Raw genomic sequence first — 20,345 nt, 5'->3', positions numbered from 1 at the left:
TAAGCGAAGATGTCTCTCCCGTGTTATCCTTGGAGTGTAGATCGAGGAGATTCACTGTCCCATACTGGAATTAAGAGGAGTCCAAAGAGTGGTTGATGCGTGCGAATGAGGCTATATCGTATGCGAATAATTATTTGAATTATGTGCCTGAGATGATGCATTGTGAGGAGAGCGACGACGAGTACGAGAACGAGGAATGGGTGAGAGTTATAGTCATCAGCATCCGGTACAGCGGTACAATCAGCTGTATTACATAAAAAATAAACAGAACCAGTGGCGTCGCTGGGGGGGGGGGGTGCGGGGGGTGCGGACCGCACCGGGTGACACCATCTCAAAGGGGTGACACCAAAATGAAAAATTGCAAATTTTGCAGAGCACACACTGCTCGGTCTAGTCGGATTTCATAAGCGGATAACCGATCATAGTTAAATACATGGCTAGCAGGCACAGCAGTGGCGTCGCTAGGGGAATGCGGGGGGTACGGACTGCACCGGGTGACACCATCAGAGGGGGTGACACCAAAATGACATTACTAAGGATTCTGTATGGTCTGTTACGGAAGGAGGACCATGGGGGTGACACCAAGAGCTACCGCACTGGGTAACACCAACTCGAGTGACGCAACTGAACAGAACCATTTTCATCTGACAACATCTCAGCGAGATCAGTTTTATTTTTGGCTGAATAGGGTGACCCGAGTTCAGCTGGTGGCTCGTGTGAAATTTATAAAATTTGAGTATTTGTTCAAGCGCATATTTGAGAGGATGGGTATTCGTTAACATGCGGCGAAATGTAAGAATGTATCTGGAAAGAGAATATGCGAGGAGTATGGTAAGATTATTTCGGAGAAGTTGTTGTCTCAAGAGCAGCGGGCACACGATACATTAGCGTAAAAGATGTCGCGGGCATCCACGAGTTGAATTTTTCAGGATAACCAAACCACTGGACGAGAGATTTTTTTACCGTTGGTGGAGATAACTTTTTCTACTCTGAACAGGTTTTGTTTGTTGTAATTCCTGCTAGTGAAAGGATTCTTGGATGGGCTCTCATGAGAAATGTTTGAGCGGGTACGTAACTGGGATGGTCTGTGAATGGTACTGATGACGAAGACTTTTTCGGTCCAGTTAGAGGTGTATCCCTTTTCGAAAGTAGTATTTTTTGTCTGCTAATTCTGACGTGGTCACCTATTTTGAATTTGGATCTAAAAATAAGGCGTCTGTGACCTGTTGTTTTTGCCCATCGAGGATGCTTCCGTGGGAGTCATTTTTATGCTTCGATGCCGTGTGTGATTGTATTGGTCAACGATTTCGGGCAGTGCATCCAAGTATCTGTTGGTCTTACCGCTAGTAAATCTCTATCACATGCGATTTTTGAGAGTTCTTTTTAAACTGCTCAACGACGGACGCTTTGATTGTATTGTGTGTGTTGTACAAGTCAATGTTGTCTTGTTTAAGTCAGTCTAAGACGGTTTTGTTATAAAATTAGCTACCGTGATCTTCCCATAGCTTATTGGACTTTAGTACACCTACATTGCTATCGAGACGCTTCAGGGATAGAATTTCCTTTTTTTGTTTTTCAGAGGAACCACCCATGTGTACTTGCTGAACACGTCAATGAACGGCATGGGAGTTGTGAAATGATCATTGTACGCGCTGTATTCTCTCATGTCGACAAGATCTGACGACCATAACTTATGCTTGGCTCTTATGATGCCTCGTATAAGAGCTCGGTCTACACGCTGTCTCATTTTTTGGGGGGTTTGAGTTCTTTAAGGTCCCTCGTCATGGCTCGATCGCATCCAGCGTTGTCATCTGGATGATTTCTGATACATAGATCTATTTACATCGCGATGGCATCTATGCCGTTGCAGGGCTCTTGACCGGGCAGCAGCTGATCGTTTACATCCACGTGCTATTCTAAGGGATTCTACGGTCCTGTATATTAATGTGCTGACAATGTCCATCCGCCAGAGGGTCTTGGAAGTTTTCCGATCTCGCCACAGCATTTACAGTTTCACTACGCACAAATTTCTTTCCACGCGAAGGCCGATGTCACAGTGCCTGCAATCGTGCATTTGTTACACAGAACAATGACACTAAGTCGCCATCGCACACAACTCTACTGCCTACATTTAAGCTGCCTACACCGCTGGTGACAGCGATGCTGACTTCGTTACCTTACCTGTGACTATGTATTATTTTTGAAACCACATACTATACACCTCGATATGATCATGAGGCGATTATTCTTCGTGACTACCTCGGTGGGATCGATACTCTCCGTTCTTGGTTTGCACTTAAGGCACCACGAGTTCATGTTACTGTTATATGTTATAGTTTACACCATTTGGGCAACTGCGCTGATTCGAAAGTTGTAAAATCACTTCGACAGGTGATTTTCCTTCATACCTGTGTTGGAAGTAATCAACGCAGTACCATCCACACGTGCTATCGTTGACGTCCCTGAAGCTGTAATGAGTTGTACATTGTTCCTTCATGTTGGCTATAAAGCACAACCTCATCTAGTGGAGATAAAACAAACGAATCGAAATACTCGACATTGCTGAGACCTGGATCGTTGCCCACGGCTACCTAATCAGTGCCATGTCCATCGTAATCAATTTGCAGGTTAATTACGCAGCTCTCGTCGGGCGTGATGTGTTCAGGAAGCTGATACTTAGAAAAGACACATCTGTAATTTTGAACGCTGGGTATAAAGTCTTTTTTATGTCGATGTTGGACAGCGGAGGAAACTTTGTTTAAATCAACGATGTCGTTGGAGTCATAGACTCCTGAAACTACGTTAAAACCTTTTTTCCTCATGTCTTTGCTGCGAAGTCTTTTACCCCGAATGGTTACAGGATGTCGGAGCCCTTTTCCGATGCAGAGCAATCCTGGAATTATCGATCCAGCGATTCCTGCTAACAGTGGTCCAATGAATCCTGCTTGTTTGGATAAATGTGATGCCGACAATATAAGAACGATACCTTCTTGTGCAGGAGCATGTTTGGCGGCCGAGGTGTGTCAGCATGACTATATCAGGTCCTGTGAGCACAGTCGCCTTAAGCCTGATCGATACAGGTCCTTTGTGCGTGGCTCTCACGGCGATACTCTTTTTCTGCTATTGTGAAAACGTTAAATCTAATGTGACGTACGACATGGTGTAATATTAAATGCTATCATTTTTCTGGTTTTCTTTTGACTGGTTTATTTCGATACACATGGTTGGCATAACCACCTGACGAGATCACGATGATACGTTTTGACGGGAAATTCCACGACCCATTATAGCTTTTTGTGTAGCTCCAGTCGCTGCGGAGAGTCCCAACGGAACAAGAACCTATGCAGACAGTTTTGGTGCCATTGTATCATGAATGGAATGATAGCGTTACCAATAGAGCCGCCTTCGTGTGTGGATTCCCGACGTATGGACGTCTTTTTCTTGCCACTGTTTCCTGTGTTTTAGGCATTATCTATACAAGGATATTCATTTTCCCATTTAGCATGTTTAGCGTCATTAATCGGTCCGAGTTTACTAGCGCATAACACACGTAAACGTCCACAGGATAGCCAATGGTTCACCAGATCTCGATGTCGGAAGGGGAGTCTTTGAGCCATCGAAATGGAAAATGGGATACAAGTTGGCGAAATCTTCTATCGATACCTGCGTGCCCGTGTCCACGTCTTGGTACTTTTGCATAGCTTCTATTAACATCATGTACTCGCGAGAATAGCCTCTGGTTTCGACGGCGAACTTGCACTCGAGTTCTCGCTGTGGATATTGTCTGGAATTGATTCAGACGAAATTGCGAGACAGCCCCAGATTGCCAAACACGTCGTGTTGCCGTCTGAAACACCACAATCACGTGTCTGGGAAGCTCGCTGCCTGGATTGGTGGCGACCCTCCACGACATGGTTCGCTGCTCAGCGGCAAATTGTTGCATGTAAATGAAGTGCTGCTCAAAGTAAAGTTTTTTAGTGAATCTGGCCAGCTTCGATCCCAGTTCGAGCATGTGAACCTTCGATGGAGTGATTTTGGGTATCCACAGCGACAACACGTCCTGATGAATTGTCCACAGGCTGGAACTGCTTATCTCTGTATGTATTGTTTGGCGGAATCTCTTTCCATCACCAGCATGTGCTTGATGCCTCTGAATACCGCTCGGATATCCCTGCACTCTCCAAAGATGCTGATAAACGGAAGCATCATGCAGATCTCGTGGGCGGAATCGGTAAAACTGCATCGAACTGCGAATCCTACGTTGTAGACTGCATTACATGCAAGCTTAAAATTAGCTCTGAAATTTCTTTCGTTCAGCGTATCAGCATTACCTACAGATGCCACCGTAAATATGTCCACGCTGGCAGTGAATTTGGTACTCATACACCTACGGCGGCTGTGTCTCTGAACAACCACATGTTTGTGGCAAACGTTCGCACATAGTCGTCGATGTACATGATCAGATTCACGATCATGCTCGCTTGGGGTACGTAGCAATTGTTTTCTTCCAAGGTCTGATTGTTCAGTTGGTATAATTGAACAACGATGATCCGTTGTTTTGGAGCATGACTTGCGCTCCTGCTGAATAGTCTGCTCCGCTCTTCGCAGGTTGTATTTTACCATGGTTTTCAAGAAACACTTTATAGTGTTACGTATATTTGATTTAATTTATAATTGATTTAATTTGTGTTTGATGTTTTTTAATCTTTTCATTTCCTTTACACGTCAATGTAATATAATATTGTTTACAAGGAATTTGATATTTTCCAGAAAATTCAGTTTGACCTGAATCTTTCCATAAACACCTAAGAAGAGAAACAATTTTTTCTATTTTTGACTTAGTTGCTGGTCTTGTTTTCTTCTCGGAGGAAAATGATTCGTTCTTATCAAGGACGTACAGGGGCTAAGTGATTATTATATGTAAACATGATCATATGATCCTCTATTTCGCAATTAGGCATTTCCGAAATTGCGAAATACATAGTATTAAGAATGATGTTTAGAGAGAGAGAGAGAAAGAGATCTTGAAGTTTTGGGGGCTTTTAAACCCTTGATGTGAAGTTGTTTTCTTCTGTTGTGACTAGTTTGTAATTTTTTAATTGTTTTTAATTGTTCGAATTCTAAAAGATTAATTCGTTTCTCTGGAGATATTTTGTGCTCATACAGAATTCTTGAACAGAGACATTTCTTGAAAATTTTATTTGGGATTTCCAAAACCGGCTGATTAATTATTGTGTTTCTACAAGGAACTGTCGACTTCAATACAGTATAAGCTACAGCATACGTCATCGCCTTCCATCATGGATTCTTCGTCGGACTCGAACTTGAATTCATTAGGACATTTTATTATTAGGACTTCTAAAATATTATTCGTGGATTTTTCTTGAATTATTTTTGGATTGGATTCTTGAAACTGTAGGTTCTTATTTTTATTTTATTTTTCTTCATTTTTACAAGATTTTTCCAGGGAAACAAATTATTTATTATATTTTTCAAAGCTTGATGTTTTCACTCTTTCTTGTGTTACTGTTTATTCGAGCCTAAACACGCAACAATAGGAAAGCAAGTACACATCTTCGTCACGCGTCTCTAGTTTTCGATGCGTGCTCGCTTTTAGATCGGTGATGTGGGTGTCCTGGTATTCGACGTACTCGTATTCGGTCGTCGATTCGTCGATGGGGGTGCCATCTTTCAGCCTAAGGAAATCGGGGTAAACCTTGAATACATGACGTCGCTATGTTATAATAGTGTTACAAAATAACACCATTACAAAACATCACCATGACAAAACTGCACTTTTATTAAAAGTCATTCTATTTTTTGAGAATGTTTTTGAAAATGTATGACATTTTTACCATAATCTTTTAAATCCATAAAATGATATGATGGTGCCAAGAGAGGGCGTTCTATTTAGTACAGCTGGTGCACTAATCTTTCTTTCAATATCTTTTAAATTCTTTCTTGACCGCTCGCTGAGTATTACCGCAGTTTACTTAATAGCCTTTTTGAAATGCGTAGATGCAGACGTTGTGTATCCTGCGTCGTTGTACGCGTGATTGTCTCATTTTAAAAGCTACTATTTTATCTGTGAATACTTTTTGTCATCTTATAGTCAGTAATGCCTGTAACTTCCTCTGCTGTGAGGCTCTGGCCACACTATGACTTATGTTTATGTATTGAGACGTACGTGAAAATAATAGGTGATTCTCTCGTTTTTATTTTTATAAACCAGTTTGGTATCCAGCAGATGACTAAGGATATCCACCATCTCGTTACTGATCTTTCCCGCTTGTTTGAGAGAGATCAGTAACTTTAGCCACTAGACGATCTCGGCTGGATTTTTGAAGTAGCGGATGCCGCCCCCGATTCGACGTCCTTCTGTTTCAGGTTCATCCCCTTCCCTTGGTTCTTTGAGCTATAATTTACGTCTACTAGTTATACGTGGCTGTTGTTGTTGTTATTATGATTTTTGTACAGGCTGCCAATTTTTTTGCTGTTCTACCAAATGCGATCTTCATTTTTAATCTCTTTGATCAGCGCAGCACGAAGATCCTTGTTTAATTTTTTTCAACTTATCAATTATTTCACTAATTTGAATCGTTACCTCCTCATCCTTATCTGAGAGACTTTTAATGGCTCTTCATTTCTTCCATAACTATTGTTTACCATAGTTAATATGCTGAGGGCTGCCTTAATGTTGAAATAAGCTTCCTCTAACGTTGCTATCTTATTTAAAAATGTTCCCATAGCTGAGAATTTTTCATCACAAAAATTAACTAACCATTCTAATGTCGAATCTGGCTCTGAATAATTAATATGTATGATTAGTTGCCTCAGAGACTCATCACACCTGGCTGCTTTATACTCAACACGTTTAGAAATTGCTTATTTTTCCTCATATAGCTTTTGTAATCTTTCCTTAGTCTCTTCGTCCTTCTCACGCATCTCAGTTAACTTTAATTCCATAATTTTATCCTGTTTCTTTATCTGCTCCAGTCTGGTTTTCTCTACTTCCACTTTCTTCATCTCCTCAACTATGGCTTTAGATTTTTCACTCTCTGTTTTTTTTCCTCTAGTTGTTTTATCTTTAGGTTTTCCTGCAATAGCTTGTGCGGCTTCTTCCAGTGCTAACTTATCCAACAATCGTTGTTGTGATCACTGTGTTGATACCAGCGTGTCCAACAACTAATCCTGCTTGACATCGCACGTCGTTTCGTCGAGTTTAGTTAGGAGTGGTTCGAACCATTACCGGGCGATATCTAAGCTGCATGGACTGCAATTCTATCTTGTCTTCGAGGACGCGTTCGCGTGACGCAGCTTGGCGCTCGGTACATTTTTGGAGGACTGCTGGTGATCTTTTCGAACGACATATTGCTATAAAGACGGAAATATAAAAAAGACAGACTACGCTGGCAAGTGAAATTTGTCAAAGCCTTTTCGGTAGCGTTCCGGGATCGTTTCCGCATCACGATGGAACGTCATAAAGTCGTTTTGGAAGATAAGGTCATCGGGGCTTAGCACTCTTTGAAACAAATCTTTTGTGGTGATGACATTAGAATTGTCTCTGGCGATTGCGTCGATTTTCCTGTCGAGTCTTGAAAACAACACAAAGCATCTCATGTTAAGTCGGGTGTATTTAGGCACATCGTAGTATGACTGAGATAAATGCTGTTACAGCGCTTGTTCTGAGACAACGAAAAATGTTCGCAGATGCGTTTTATGTTTTCGCGGTCGATTTTAATATCGTAGAAAACAATAATCTTATGTATGTCCGAATCACCTTCATCTTCGGGTTGTTTCTGATCCGGATCTGCTATGAAAACATAGTTTTCCACGTCTCTCATGGAATCGCTAAACTGGTGGCAGCGTCCTGTATTTGTCCTGGTGATGATTGTGCGTATAAATAATCACGCAATCGTACATCAACATGTTGTTCAGGAGCATCATCAGGAGCAGAATCATTTTACCACGACCCATCGGGCTCAAGACCGTGTAATTTCAATCTGGCATCAAACCATGATGCTGGTATGCTTTCGCAGATATCTTCGTATCGAAATTCATTTTCTATTTAATTCACCATTATCTCGTACACGTCCTTTGGTTTTCTTGTGGGATCAGGAAGCTCTTCTGCGAGTTAGGATGAACTGGATAAAAAGGATAATCTCAACATGAGTGGTCACAGCATCTTCGATCTCGACGACGTGAATTATCTACCCCCGTACGCTAATGCCGTACGATGGTCTCACGTGAGCACACTCGTGCAGACTAAATTGTCAATGAGAAGCGGAGCTCTCGGAGGCAGCTTAAACATGGGTGGAAGGATTTTATATGGACTTCAAGCACCGACCGGACAATATCTGGAGTCGTCGCTGACCGTGTCGATGGCGGATCTCGAGGTGGTACTGGCGAACACGTATGATATAACGGATGGAACTCTCACTGGCAACTTAAACATGGGTAGAAATACTTTAAGCGGACTTCCAGCGACATGGCCGATCACCGATAACACCCAGGCGATATAATACTCGCAGCTGAACTCGTTTGGTGGAACAAAATTATCAACGACGGGAGGAACACTCACAGGAAATCTCACCGTGGTGACTGGAGTTAAAGTCTCAGCATCGGATTGTCCACGCACGACTAAAAACCGAAGTGTCGACAAAAATGAACGTGGACACTCGACACGTCAGAAACAACGTAAGAATACATTCCAACAGGAAATACTGGACATCGATGTGGCATATTCGTGTCGGCCTCAACAGAAGTTTCTACGTCGTTTAAAGTTTATAACGCGTTTGCTCAAAACATCGCACCCACGACCACTGGAAGCAAGTGGGCGACTGCCAGAATCACATCCAAGTTTTGGCAACAAATACATTTACCAGAAGCAGTTGCTATCGAGAAATTTCAAATGCATGGACGAATCTTTAGTGCAGAGAGAATTCTTTCGTGGAGACTCGATGGCATTAAACCTAACAGCATCGCGGGTATGCTTTGGAACGGTACAGCAGCGATCAGAGCAACCACACCTGAATTTTACATCGCCAAGACTTACACAAAGTATATCACGTTTAAGTTTACAGCGCTCAAAGCAGAACCACCCAATCCAGGCTTGAGTTATTTTTCAGATTCTTACGATGGATGAATTAATGTAATTCATATCAGCGACTTCATATAGTCACCTTGGTAGAAATGGTCCGAGTGACAATCGAACTTAACCAGTTGCTGTTCCATGATGCTTATATCAGGATGCGTCGTATGCTGAAAAAGCCAATCACGTGCTCAAGCATACCACGAGTGTTCTTGCTGATATCAAGCAGATGAGGAATGCGAGCAAATCATCGATGGAAACTGCTCACGAACGATCGAAGCACGTCGAGGTGAAACTGTCTCGCATTTCAGTGGAGAGCATGCTTCGGCAGCAGATCAGAGAAGCCATCGATAGGTATTTTGCCGTGTTCGAATTTTGAAATGATCGAGAATAGGAGAGGTTGCTCAAAACCATTGAGGGCATTGTGCACGAAATCATTAACGAGTTGCATCCAAGCCTCGTGGAACCGATCGTGAAAACTGGACACGTAAAACGACGGCGGTTTGGTCGAAAGAAAGACGACTACGCGCACAAAAAGATCACAACTGCATAGCCAAAGTCGTGGCAAGAAACACATTTAGCGCTAAATCGTATTACGGCTATTACCACTGAAGAGTCTACGTGTACAAACACGCGTACCGACAATAGAAGAGGATTATAAGAATGATCTCGGGGTACCACTCGAAGTGACTGCCACCGATGTGATCTTCATGGGAGCGCCAGCCAGTCCGACGATGCTGATTCTGTCCGGAACAGGAGTGGCCTTCCAAGCGATTATGAAACGCATCGAACCTAAACTGGAGTCCCCAAAAAGAATAACGCCAAGCAGGCCATGCTGATCTATCAGAGAATGCTACATACGATCCGATCGTATCTACATAATCCAGAATATCTTTTACGATGAGGATCTAATTCATCAGCACTGCATGCGATTTATGAGTGAAAAAACTCTTAAGTAGATCTTAAAATTATCTTAGTCATAAACACAGGAAAAAACATGGCTGACATGAAACTGCTTATCAGCGAGATGAGAACCGTCGAAAATCTCATCTTGGACATGGCGGACAACCAGCTGACGTCGTTGAGCTGATTCGGAAAATTCTACGACCAAACATATGAGGGCTAAAATATTTCATCTGTTCAAATATCTGTGAGAAATGTCCGTCTGCATATATGAGGTCGACGACAAGGTCATGGCCACCCACGTGATCATGCATAATCAAGAAGATCCTTTACGATGAGGATCTAATCCAGTAGCACTGCATGTGATGTATGAGTGAAAAAACTCTTAAGAAGATCTTAAAATTATCTTAGTCATAAACACAGAAACAAACATGGCTGACGTAGTTATCCAGGTTGCCGATCACACAGATATTTCACTTATGCCATCGTGGAAATTGAGGATACCATCGTAAAAGCGTTCCATCTCCATATAGACATTAGCGTGGCTCTCGAGCTTACCAAAGTGGTCGGGATACGAAACGCTCTCGTGTGGCTCAAACAAAAAGAACTCTACGACAATGACGCGCTCATCATAGTCACGATAAAGACATTATGTTCAAGCACCGCATCTCTTTACATACATCGAGAAGTTAATGTACAGATTAAATGATGTGTAGATAGCTGTAAAAGCTTTTTTATTAGCAAGACGTTGCACAAAATGTCTTTGCTACCCATCACCTCTTATCTCTAAATTGTCTAATCGATCATCGGATTTATCTCCGTTGAGATGAACTACGCTGTACTCGATGGGAACTACTCCACGATGAGCTTCAAACATAAAACAATGAGGGTACATGGTGGCTTTGATCCCAACTACAAACAAAGGAACGATGGAGTATCCAGTGGTGCTGAATCTTACCTTGTACCTTCCTTTGAATGCGCACGCTAAGTACATATTCATTCGTGTGAACTCTCCACGTTGTTTCCTCACACACTTGTGACATGCGTAATTCTTGCCAGAAACTCGTCCAACACCGCTGAATTTTTTATTTGGCTGGTGGTTCTCAATATTACATAGTAATATTTTATCGCTCTTATGTTTCGACCACCCCAGCGCTGACACCACAGGAGCTGACCTCTAACACCTTCCTGGCAACCCAGGCAGATTTTAGTATACGTTTCAGGAGTTCTTTATCAACTCCATATTGAAGCACGTGCTGGTGATCGTATATAAATCCCTCTTCGGTGCCTCCGTACGCTTTTTCGGTTTGTCCGGGTGGCGACAGTAAAGTGGACAGCTCTGCCAACGGCCGCTTGATTTTATCGCGTTGTCGTAAAATGTGTTGTGGATTGTCCAGCTGAATATTTCTTTAATTGCTTGTTATAAAAGCATTATGCTGCGTGCAATACTCTCTCAGGCATGCCTTGTTGCTTTTTTCCGTGCTTCCTTGATGTAACCACGCACACCTGTTTGATCCATGCAGATGCATTTTATAACAAGTAATTAAAGAAATAGTCAGCTGGACTATCCAAGCGCTCGCCTTGACCAATCACTGACATTTCACCTATGTCCGCGTGGGTTCGAGTCTCAAGCTCGGCCACTATATGTATGTGAGAAATCTTGCCATTAGCTTTCTGTGGGTCGGTGATTCTTCTCTAAATTTTCTTGGGTTCTTTCATCACCAGTTAAACTGGCCACTATGTATAGTTTATCATCTGTTGCAAAATGACTCTAACATCACAACAACAACACAATAAACAAAAGTATAGACAAGTTTACTTTTGCATTGTATTCGCTTATTCTGTTCAAAAGAAAGATATTGTCTATTGTGAATTAGTCATTCCTAAATCCATCTTGATTCTCAGTAATTAACCATAATCAAACAATTTGATATTGCGGTAGAAACGTTACCAAAACAGCTATTTATAGCAATAGGTCTAGTTATATCACCTTTTTCAACGAATTGGCAAAATAACACTCTTAGTCCAACTGTCTGGTACGATCCCCAGTATTCAGGACTATGTTACACAATATTACATACACATTTAACATTTAGGTATTGAGTTCTCTATATATTCATTTAATATATTATTAATTGAACTTGTTTTATTATTTTTAGATTATTATCAATTCTTTTACTGTAAGTCGATGATTTAGTTTAATTATATTTGATGAAATACATATTGAGTCGTAGCATTTACTAAATCGACATTAATTTTATAATGATGAATGGGCATTAAAATTTTTAATTCGGACAAAACAAAATGGTGTCCTTTTCGCAAAGGAGACTACCTACGAAAATACCAGAATTTCTAATTTGAAAAGGCATGGAAAATATTTTTCTTAATCAAAGGCAAGTTGATTACGTATCAAGACATATCTATAGGCATACCGTTTATGTTTTTTTTTTTTTTTTGTATACTTAGATATTATCTGCAGTATCCCCAAAATCTGAAATTTGAGTCTTTTGTAATACGTTTGAGACTGAGAGAAAAAATCATAAAAACTAAATTCCAAACCGTTAAATTGTGATTAAAGCAGTTTTGCTATAAGTTAATTAAGGAGAAAGTCTTAAAAATCGTCCTAAATATGGTCTTTCAAGCTCTAGCATAGGGTAGTTGAGCAAGACGAAGAAGAAGAATCTACGAGTCTCAAAAGATTGGAGAAAGATGTCAACAATCCTGAGAGACCGGTTAAGCATTGTTCATTTCGCTGCCCATTCCTAGGGTATATCACAGCACGTACAGGTCTTTTGAAGCACGCTGAGAATAGTTAAAACCTTCAATATGAACAAGAATTGTACAGACTGCATTTCTAAATATTTAACGGCTGCTTGCACTTGAAATTAAGGCATTAATAATCCTATTTTCACATAGATCACATATTGAGCCTGCTTGTCAAAAGCATGAAAACTTTTCGGCCCTCAGGTTAGTCGCCCACGCAAATACATTTACACCCAAAAGAAAACCAAAGTAAATAGGTAATGACAAAAGACTGGATGAGCTTATACTGAGCATTGAATATACCCTCCCTCTAAAAAAATATAAGCAATCAATTTAATGTCTAACGAATTAGACAATGTCGACAAAGCATAGTGCATGTTGTTTTTGTTACTTGGGATATACCGCACGCATAATGTAAACTCTTGTAACCGTAAACTGCAGCGAAGTAAATATTGATTCTGTACCATCATGGAGTGCAAGCATTTTAGATTGTAATGATCTATTTCAATTAAGAACTCAGTACCGGGCATTTAGTCGCGTAAAGTTTCAACTACCCAAACTATCGAAAGAAATTCATTTTCAATGATCACTCGCCGTGAGAGTTCAGTGCTGAATCAATTGATTTCACACATCCTCAACCGATGATGTTAGCTAGATCCCATTTTCCATGCCTCAGACAGATACTTGGCGTAGCCGTTTGATGCGCAAAACTGTTTCTACATGAACCAGGTGATCACATTGGGGCTGAAAAAATTAATCAATCCACAAGTCCGTGTAATCTGAACATTTTACCAGGACCTTGTCCACAACTCTAACGACATTTAGCCGCACTGTTTGCTATTCCGATTGGCATCCTGATAAAGTGAATATGCCCGAACAGTGTAAGCTCTTCGTTTACTTACCTTGTGGGCCAAAGTTTTCTGGTGGTATCAGTAGAAATCTAAATTTTGTTGAGTTATTTCATGTTCGTAGACTTGTTCACAACACTTCAATTTTTAGCATCGGTTTTCGGTCAAAATACGTTATTTACTTTAAACTATGGTACTCTAGCATTGAGTTACGAATACAGTTTGTTTTTTCCAGGAACACCATAGAAAGTGTTACATAGTTCAATTAACTGATTCAGTTTCACATTCTTGGTGTTTCCTTTGAGAGAAATCAGTGGATTGTAGATACTATCATCCAAAAAATCATTATCATGTGTCTAATTCACGCAGAGTACCTCGAGACACATGAGAAAAACTTCTCTTCTGAAAATCTGGGCATGTTTTTATCACCTTATGGATTTCACATGTTAATGCTAAATGTTTCAACTCTACTGCTGCCCACTTGTTGCTCTAGCACCAACATCTAAAATTACCATATTCACGAACACTAAATTCAATAATCACCACTTCAGCTCCTGTCTCGCGTTTGAAAATATTACGCAGTACGCGTTCGTTGTGAAGTTATATCTTCTCAGAATAGTCAGTTTAATCTGCTCCATTAATATTAAATTTTAAAACTAATTTTTGCTGTGGTACAAAAGACTCTGCTTATGTTTCACATAGTATTCATGGCCGAACTACAAAATGTTCTTAGAATCCGACATTAAGTCTATAATCCCTTCATTTATGTTATTTTTTACTTTTGCAGATGAGGAGGCACAGATGTTTTCCACATTCAATGTTATATGTAAGAAAAACATAATAGGTGAAGGGCAGCTCAGGGATCTTGTGCCTTCCCATCAACAAGTGAACCCTACCGAGGTCAGTCTTACAACAGGACACGTGTCTGGTACGATTTGCGGGAAACAAACAAAGCTCCAGCAACTTCGGAACCTTCTTGAGGAAGAGATTGAACCCATCAATCTGTTATGTCAGTGTATGGACCTGTGTGTTTCAGAGACGGAACAACTTGACAGAAAGCTAGCAAACAAAATTTCTGCATTGGATTTCCCTGAACATCTTTCTTTCATCAGCAGCCACGAGGATTCGCCTCAAAGTAAAAATCCCATTATGTTTTCTTGGTATTTCACGGATCATATGCATATCTGTTTATTATCATTATCAGGTGACTTATGTACATCAAATTCAACCTTCTTTAACATATTACACGCGAGTATAAACGGTCTGCCAGAATACAACTACAAAATAGAAATATGTTATGTTTTATTACATGCTCATTTTTGTCTCGGTTAACTTTACATTGTCATAATTTTACACTATTTTACTGTACTAAACACCTTAATATTGCATGCACGTGCACGACACGTGTGTCACACAACGTATGATTTTCAATTTTCTCCTTGCAAATATTTTTATACAATGTTAGGCTAGCGATAGGACACAAAGAAGTATGATACAAGTCATAGCTGGGGTCCCTTCGATAGCGAGTTGCAAGTGACGGTCCATAAGCATGTTTTCATTAGCTGGTAATAAGAATGGTAATAAATATGCGGACAATTATGCACATATTTATCTACAAAAACAAATGCATGCGCATTCATTCATAATATGATTCTAAATTCAATTTTAAGTAGATCAAAACGACGATTCTTGTTTTAAATTGACGTAGAGCTCCCGACTAAGAAAAATTGTCGCATCGTGGAGCTATGTGCGCATGAATACTATTACTGTGTGTTGAGAAATCTTCGGTTGCGAATTTATTTTGGAATAAAGCATAAATTCAATTACGTTGTTTCCTCTACTGTTTTTTTATTATTAGGCCTAATGTAGTTCAACAAAATAAGCATATAATAAAACGGTTACTGCATTATATGGGAAAATATGAACTCGGGGTTTTTTTTTCCTGAAAAATACTGCTGTCCACAAGGTCGTGCAGTATTCTATGAAAAGCGCGTTCATATTTTCCCATACAAATACAGTAAGCTATAAATATGTTTCGCAATAAGTTAGTAATATTCTGCTCAGTTTTTCTAATCATCTCCAACAAGACTTTTCAATATGTACCAAAGTCAGTCCTTTGCGAGACTGTTTCTCACAGTGTTGCACGGTGGAGTTGTCATATCACTGAAATAAACATTAATGTTCTCCACTCAGTATTGCGCCTTGAGAAAAGAAATTAAACCATTAATGACTCCAAATGTCACAGTGTCATTTACCAAATAGCATAAAAGTATAAATATTAAAAGCCCATAAATCTTGAATTGTAATTTATTTTGTATTAACAGAGAAATCGTCATCTAACGAGAAATTCACACCATAATGCATGCATTTATTATGTGTATATATTTTATTAAATTAGTTTTTGTTAGGATCAACAACACACTTCGACTTGAGAACTTAGCATTGATTGATAACTGTTTGATTTCAATTTACTTCAGTTTGTCAGAAGTTGACAACTGACTGTTTCTTACATTTTAAGTCCAGGGTGATCAGATGTGGCCAACTCTCCTTCATTTTGCCGCAGACTATAACCTTGTGAATTTTGCTGAAGCTCTACTCCTTCACCCAGCTCTTCAAGTAGCCTGTCAGATAAAGAACCGTGATGGACGCACACCAGATGAACTTGCACTCCACTCAGGTCATCTGGAATTATCTGAAATGTTGAGAATGTTCTCACATTTTATACTAAGTATGTGTATTACGAATATATCTTTTATTGAACGTTTCTAAACGGGTCATTTCACAAAAAATAGCATTAAGATTTAAGGGCTCTCCTTAATGGGTAAAATAGAATGTACAGCTAGCTATTCACGCAAAACAACATTATAAATTTCAAGAATGGACAAATTTAAAGATCAAAATTGGTTAAAAAGATAACTTTATGAACAAGGGAAACACAAAATCGTAGCGTTTTTGTCAACCAATCCATTAACTGTGGACATTGTAATAAAATAACGAAGAGTTTGTGTACACGACGTTTTACGTACAGTAACATTATTGTCTACATTATTATTTTATTTTTAATCTTGATGAACGGTGTTTCTTGCAATTTTGAATCAGTTGCCTTGTGGACTTATTTAAGTGTAATATATAAATACGGATGGCTGATCACACGAACAGACATTTTGACGTAAACCATTATTTTTATTTATCTAAAATACTAGTTGTCTCAAAGAACCTACAATATTTAAAAGCAACTCCATTTGGCTCACATCCTGCAGTTTATGGCATATCTCTGTGACCGAAGACCAATATCAATGGTCAACAGTGAAATCATTACTGACTTGAAAAGGCCCTAATCTGTAGTATTTTGGTGTGCCGAACACGAATATAACCGTGAAAAATTTGTATTGGCTCTCGTTTTGAAGATATTCATATACCTCATTTTCTATGTTTCACTGTGTAAATTTCTCCAGTAGGACTGCAGCAACATCCGGAATAATGATGTAACATTGCATAATACCATCATGCTCACATCATCCACAGTTGATTGCATCATTTTCTGATGCAATGCAATACTAATGCCATGCGGCTGCTGAAGTAAGTTGACGTCAGCAGTGTACTATACATGTGTAGGCCTATTATACTAATGCCAGGCGGCTGCTGAAGCTGACGTAAGCAGTGTACTATATAAAGCCCAATCAGATAGGTTCAGCATTTAAAATATTTTAGACGTTGTGCGAGACAGTTCAAGCTACTGTTACATAAAACTTATTATTTTATCCATTTACGTATAATAAAGAACAGTAATGCCTCGAAAGTGTGTTAATACCGCGGACAATTTTTGCTATATTTGTGGGGAAGTGACATTTGCCAACCAGAAGAAAAGTATCAATTCTCAAGTGAAGAAGGCATATCATCTTTACTTCGGATGCAAGGTTGGTGACCAAGACAAGCCTTGGGCTCCGCATATATGCTGTGCTACATGTACAACACAGCTTTCACAGTGGTTGAATTGCAAAAGGTCATCAATGCCGTTTGCAGTCCCAATGGTGTGGAGAGAGCCAAGCAACCACCTAAATGACTGTTACTTCTGCTTGGTTCCTCCTCTTTCCAGCGGAATAACGAAGCGAAAGAAGTCGAGAATAGTCTACCCAAACATTCCGTCTGCATTGAGACCAGTTCCACATGGTGAGGGACTTCCTATTCCAGAACCTCCAGCAGAATATTCTCTTGATTCATCTGACGAAGACAAAGGTGAGTCGACCTGTTCTTCTCCTGGTCCATCAGCATGCAGTGATCCAGATTTTCACTGTGGTGCATCATCAACCCCACACAGAATAACACAGGAAGAACTAAATGACCTGATTCGTGATTTGGACTTATCAAAGAACAAGGCAGAATTGCTAGGATCAAGACTCCAACAATGGAATCTTCTAGAAGAAGATGTCACAATTACTGCATATCGAAAGCGCCACCAGCAATTGGAGCCTTTCTTCAGAAAGGAAAGTAATCTGATATTCTGTTCCGATATTGAGGGCCTCATGAATGCTTTAAAAATCACTCATGACCCACAAGAATGGAGACTATTTGTGGACTCTTCGAAACTGAGTCTCAAGGCTGTGCTTTTGCACAATGGAAACATTCTTCCATCTATTCCAGTAGCGTATGCTGTCCACATGAAAGAGACATACGATAACTTAACGCAGCTACTCTATTCCATTGAGTATAACAAGTACAGCTGGCACCTCTGTGGTGATTTGAAGGTAGTTGCCCTTTTAATGGGACTGCAGCAAGGATATACAAAATACATGTGTTTCTTATGCGAGTGGGATAGCCGAGCAAGGGAAATGCACTACATGAGGAAGGAATGGACTCACAGGCAGAATGTAGCCATTGGAGAGAAGAATATCCAACACCCAGCTCTGGTTGAGGCTCAGAAAATCTTGCTACCACCCCTTCACATCAAACTAGGTTTGATGAAGAACTTCGTAAAAGCCATTGACCGGACTTTGCCAGCATTCCGATACCTGCAAGAAAAATTCCCTCGACTCAGCGAAGCAAAGATTAAAGAGGGAGTTTTTGTGGGTCCTCAGATTCGAGAGCTTTTCAAAGATGACCGGTTCAACAACTTGCTGGAAGGTGACGCGAAACAAGCATGGAATGCTTTTCGCCTAGTTTCTACAAACTTCCTCGGAAATGTTAGGGCAGAAAACTATAAGGAACTAGTAGAAGACATGTTGATGAAGTATAAGAAACTTGGCTGCAATATGTCTCTAAAGATTCACTTTCCTTCATTCCCATTTGGATTTCTTTCCTAGCAACTGTGGTATTGTTAGTGATGAACACGGCGAACGTTTTCATCAAGATATCGCAACAATGGAACAAAGATACCAGGGAAAATGGTCCACTACAATGCTGGCTGACTACTGCTGGACACTCCTCAGAGATGCTCCCGAACAGCTGTACAAGAGACAGGCGAAGAAATCTAAGATGTAGTCAATGACTTGATTTTTTATAGGTAGGCTATTACAGTTGACCTTTTACTATTGGAATGCATTTCGTTATGTAAACATTAATTTCTTGTAGATTACAAAAAAACTAGAGCCAATTTTGCAATTTGACTGTCATATTCGTGTTCAGCACATAAAAATTGATAAGAATTGACTAATTTTATTTCAGTAACATGACTTTTGTAAAAATTTGTTGTCCAGTGTATGTGATGCGTAGTACGTCATTCCATTACAAAATACTTTTCGGATCCAATTTCGGTCGATTAACAACTGAATAAACATTCATAATTATCTTCAACGTTTTAGGTATTTTTCTGCACAGTGCTAACTATCACGTGCTTATATAAACTACACGAACATAAGTTACTTGTTCTGCATCACTAGTTGATTTCGAGAAAATCTCGGGATTGTTAATGTATATACCATTTTAAAAAGTAACTTACGAATATCATTGTTTCCAAATAATGGCCATTCCCAATGTGCTCGAATAGATTCAATATCTTCTTAAAATCATATCACTGTAACAAATCGGTTAACCATTTTGTCGTCTGAGAATGTTTAATGATGTTATGCAAGAGTTAGATCACATCATTATCGTATCTGTCAAGGACCAAGAGATCAAATCAATTGACAGATGTTGACTTTAATACTTTTCATTGGGACACTGGGAGTTGTTCACATAACTATTGAACTTCTTTGCATAATTCTAGTTTCTGAATTTTAGTTTGGTGTAGTTAGGTTCAAGTCAATGTTTCGATTACATTTACTAACAATTTGCGATTGTATGTTCATTAACAGGATGTGTATTTCTTTATTTCTGTAGATATACATAGATGCTCTAATGACAGCGGTTTTGGGGACAAGGTGCGACTCTCTCAAATCAAGTCACACATTGAAAAAAGAGAATCATTCGACAGTTCACAAATGTGTCCTCCTCCACCAGCGCCACATGTAGGATACGTCAGGCCTCCAAAACCAAGTAAGTCTGAAAATGTTTCAACGCATCCCTGTATTATGGCCTGACAGCAAATTATACGACACAATACTGAGTATATTTCATTATACGAGGTTTAAATTTTTTAATTAAGATTACAGTGTGCATTAACAGGTTTATTTTCTTATTTTAAGGACCCGTTCAAGTGGTGCAGGTGCAAAGCTTGGAATCTAGTACTGCTGGGCTAGATAGGTGTGCTGATAATATTGGTAAGATTTTCTTTTTTTGCTATAAAAGCTGTATTTACATTTGAA

At 39.8% G+C, this 20,345-nt stretch overlaps 1 protein-coding gene across 2 annotated transcripts in view; it reads left to right on the top strand.

The window, feature by feature from the left end:
• The window catches only part of LOC149806007 (uncharacterized), a 51,422-nt gene that overhangs the window by 10,796 nt on the left and 20,281 nt on the right, over positions 1-20,345 (top strand). For both annotated transcript variants that reach the window (XM_089950839.1, XM_089950840.1), the window contains exons 4-7: positions 14,393-14,740; positions 16,124-16,333; positions 19,921-20,076; positions 20,226-20,300. In XM_089950839.1, the coding sequence (XP_089806965.1) occupies positions 14,393-14,740; positions 16,124-16,333; positions 19,921-20,076; positions 20,226-20,300 (789 nt within the window). The remainder of the gene's footprint in view (positions 1-14,392; positions 14,741-16,123; positions 16,334-19,920; positions 20,077-20,225; positions 20,301-20,345) is intronic.

This window comes from Sinohyriopsis cumingii, chromosome 2 (assembly GCF_028554795.1).
Source record: "Sinohyriopsis cumingii isolate HCF-2022 chromosome 2, ASM2855479v2, whole genome shotgun sequence".
Taxonomy (NCBI): Eukaryota; Metazoa; Mollusca; class Bivalvia; order Unionida; family Unionidae; genus Sinohyriopsis; species Sinohyriopsis cumingii.
This window is presented reverse-complemented; position numbering and strand designations above follow the sequence as displayed.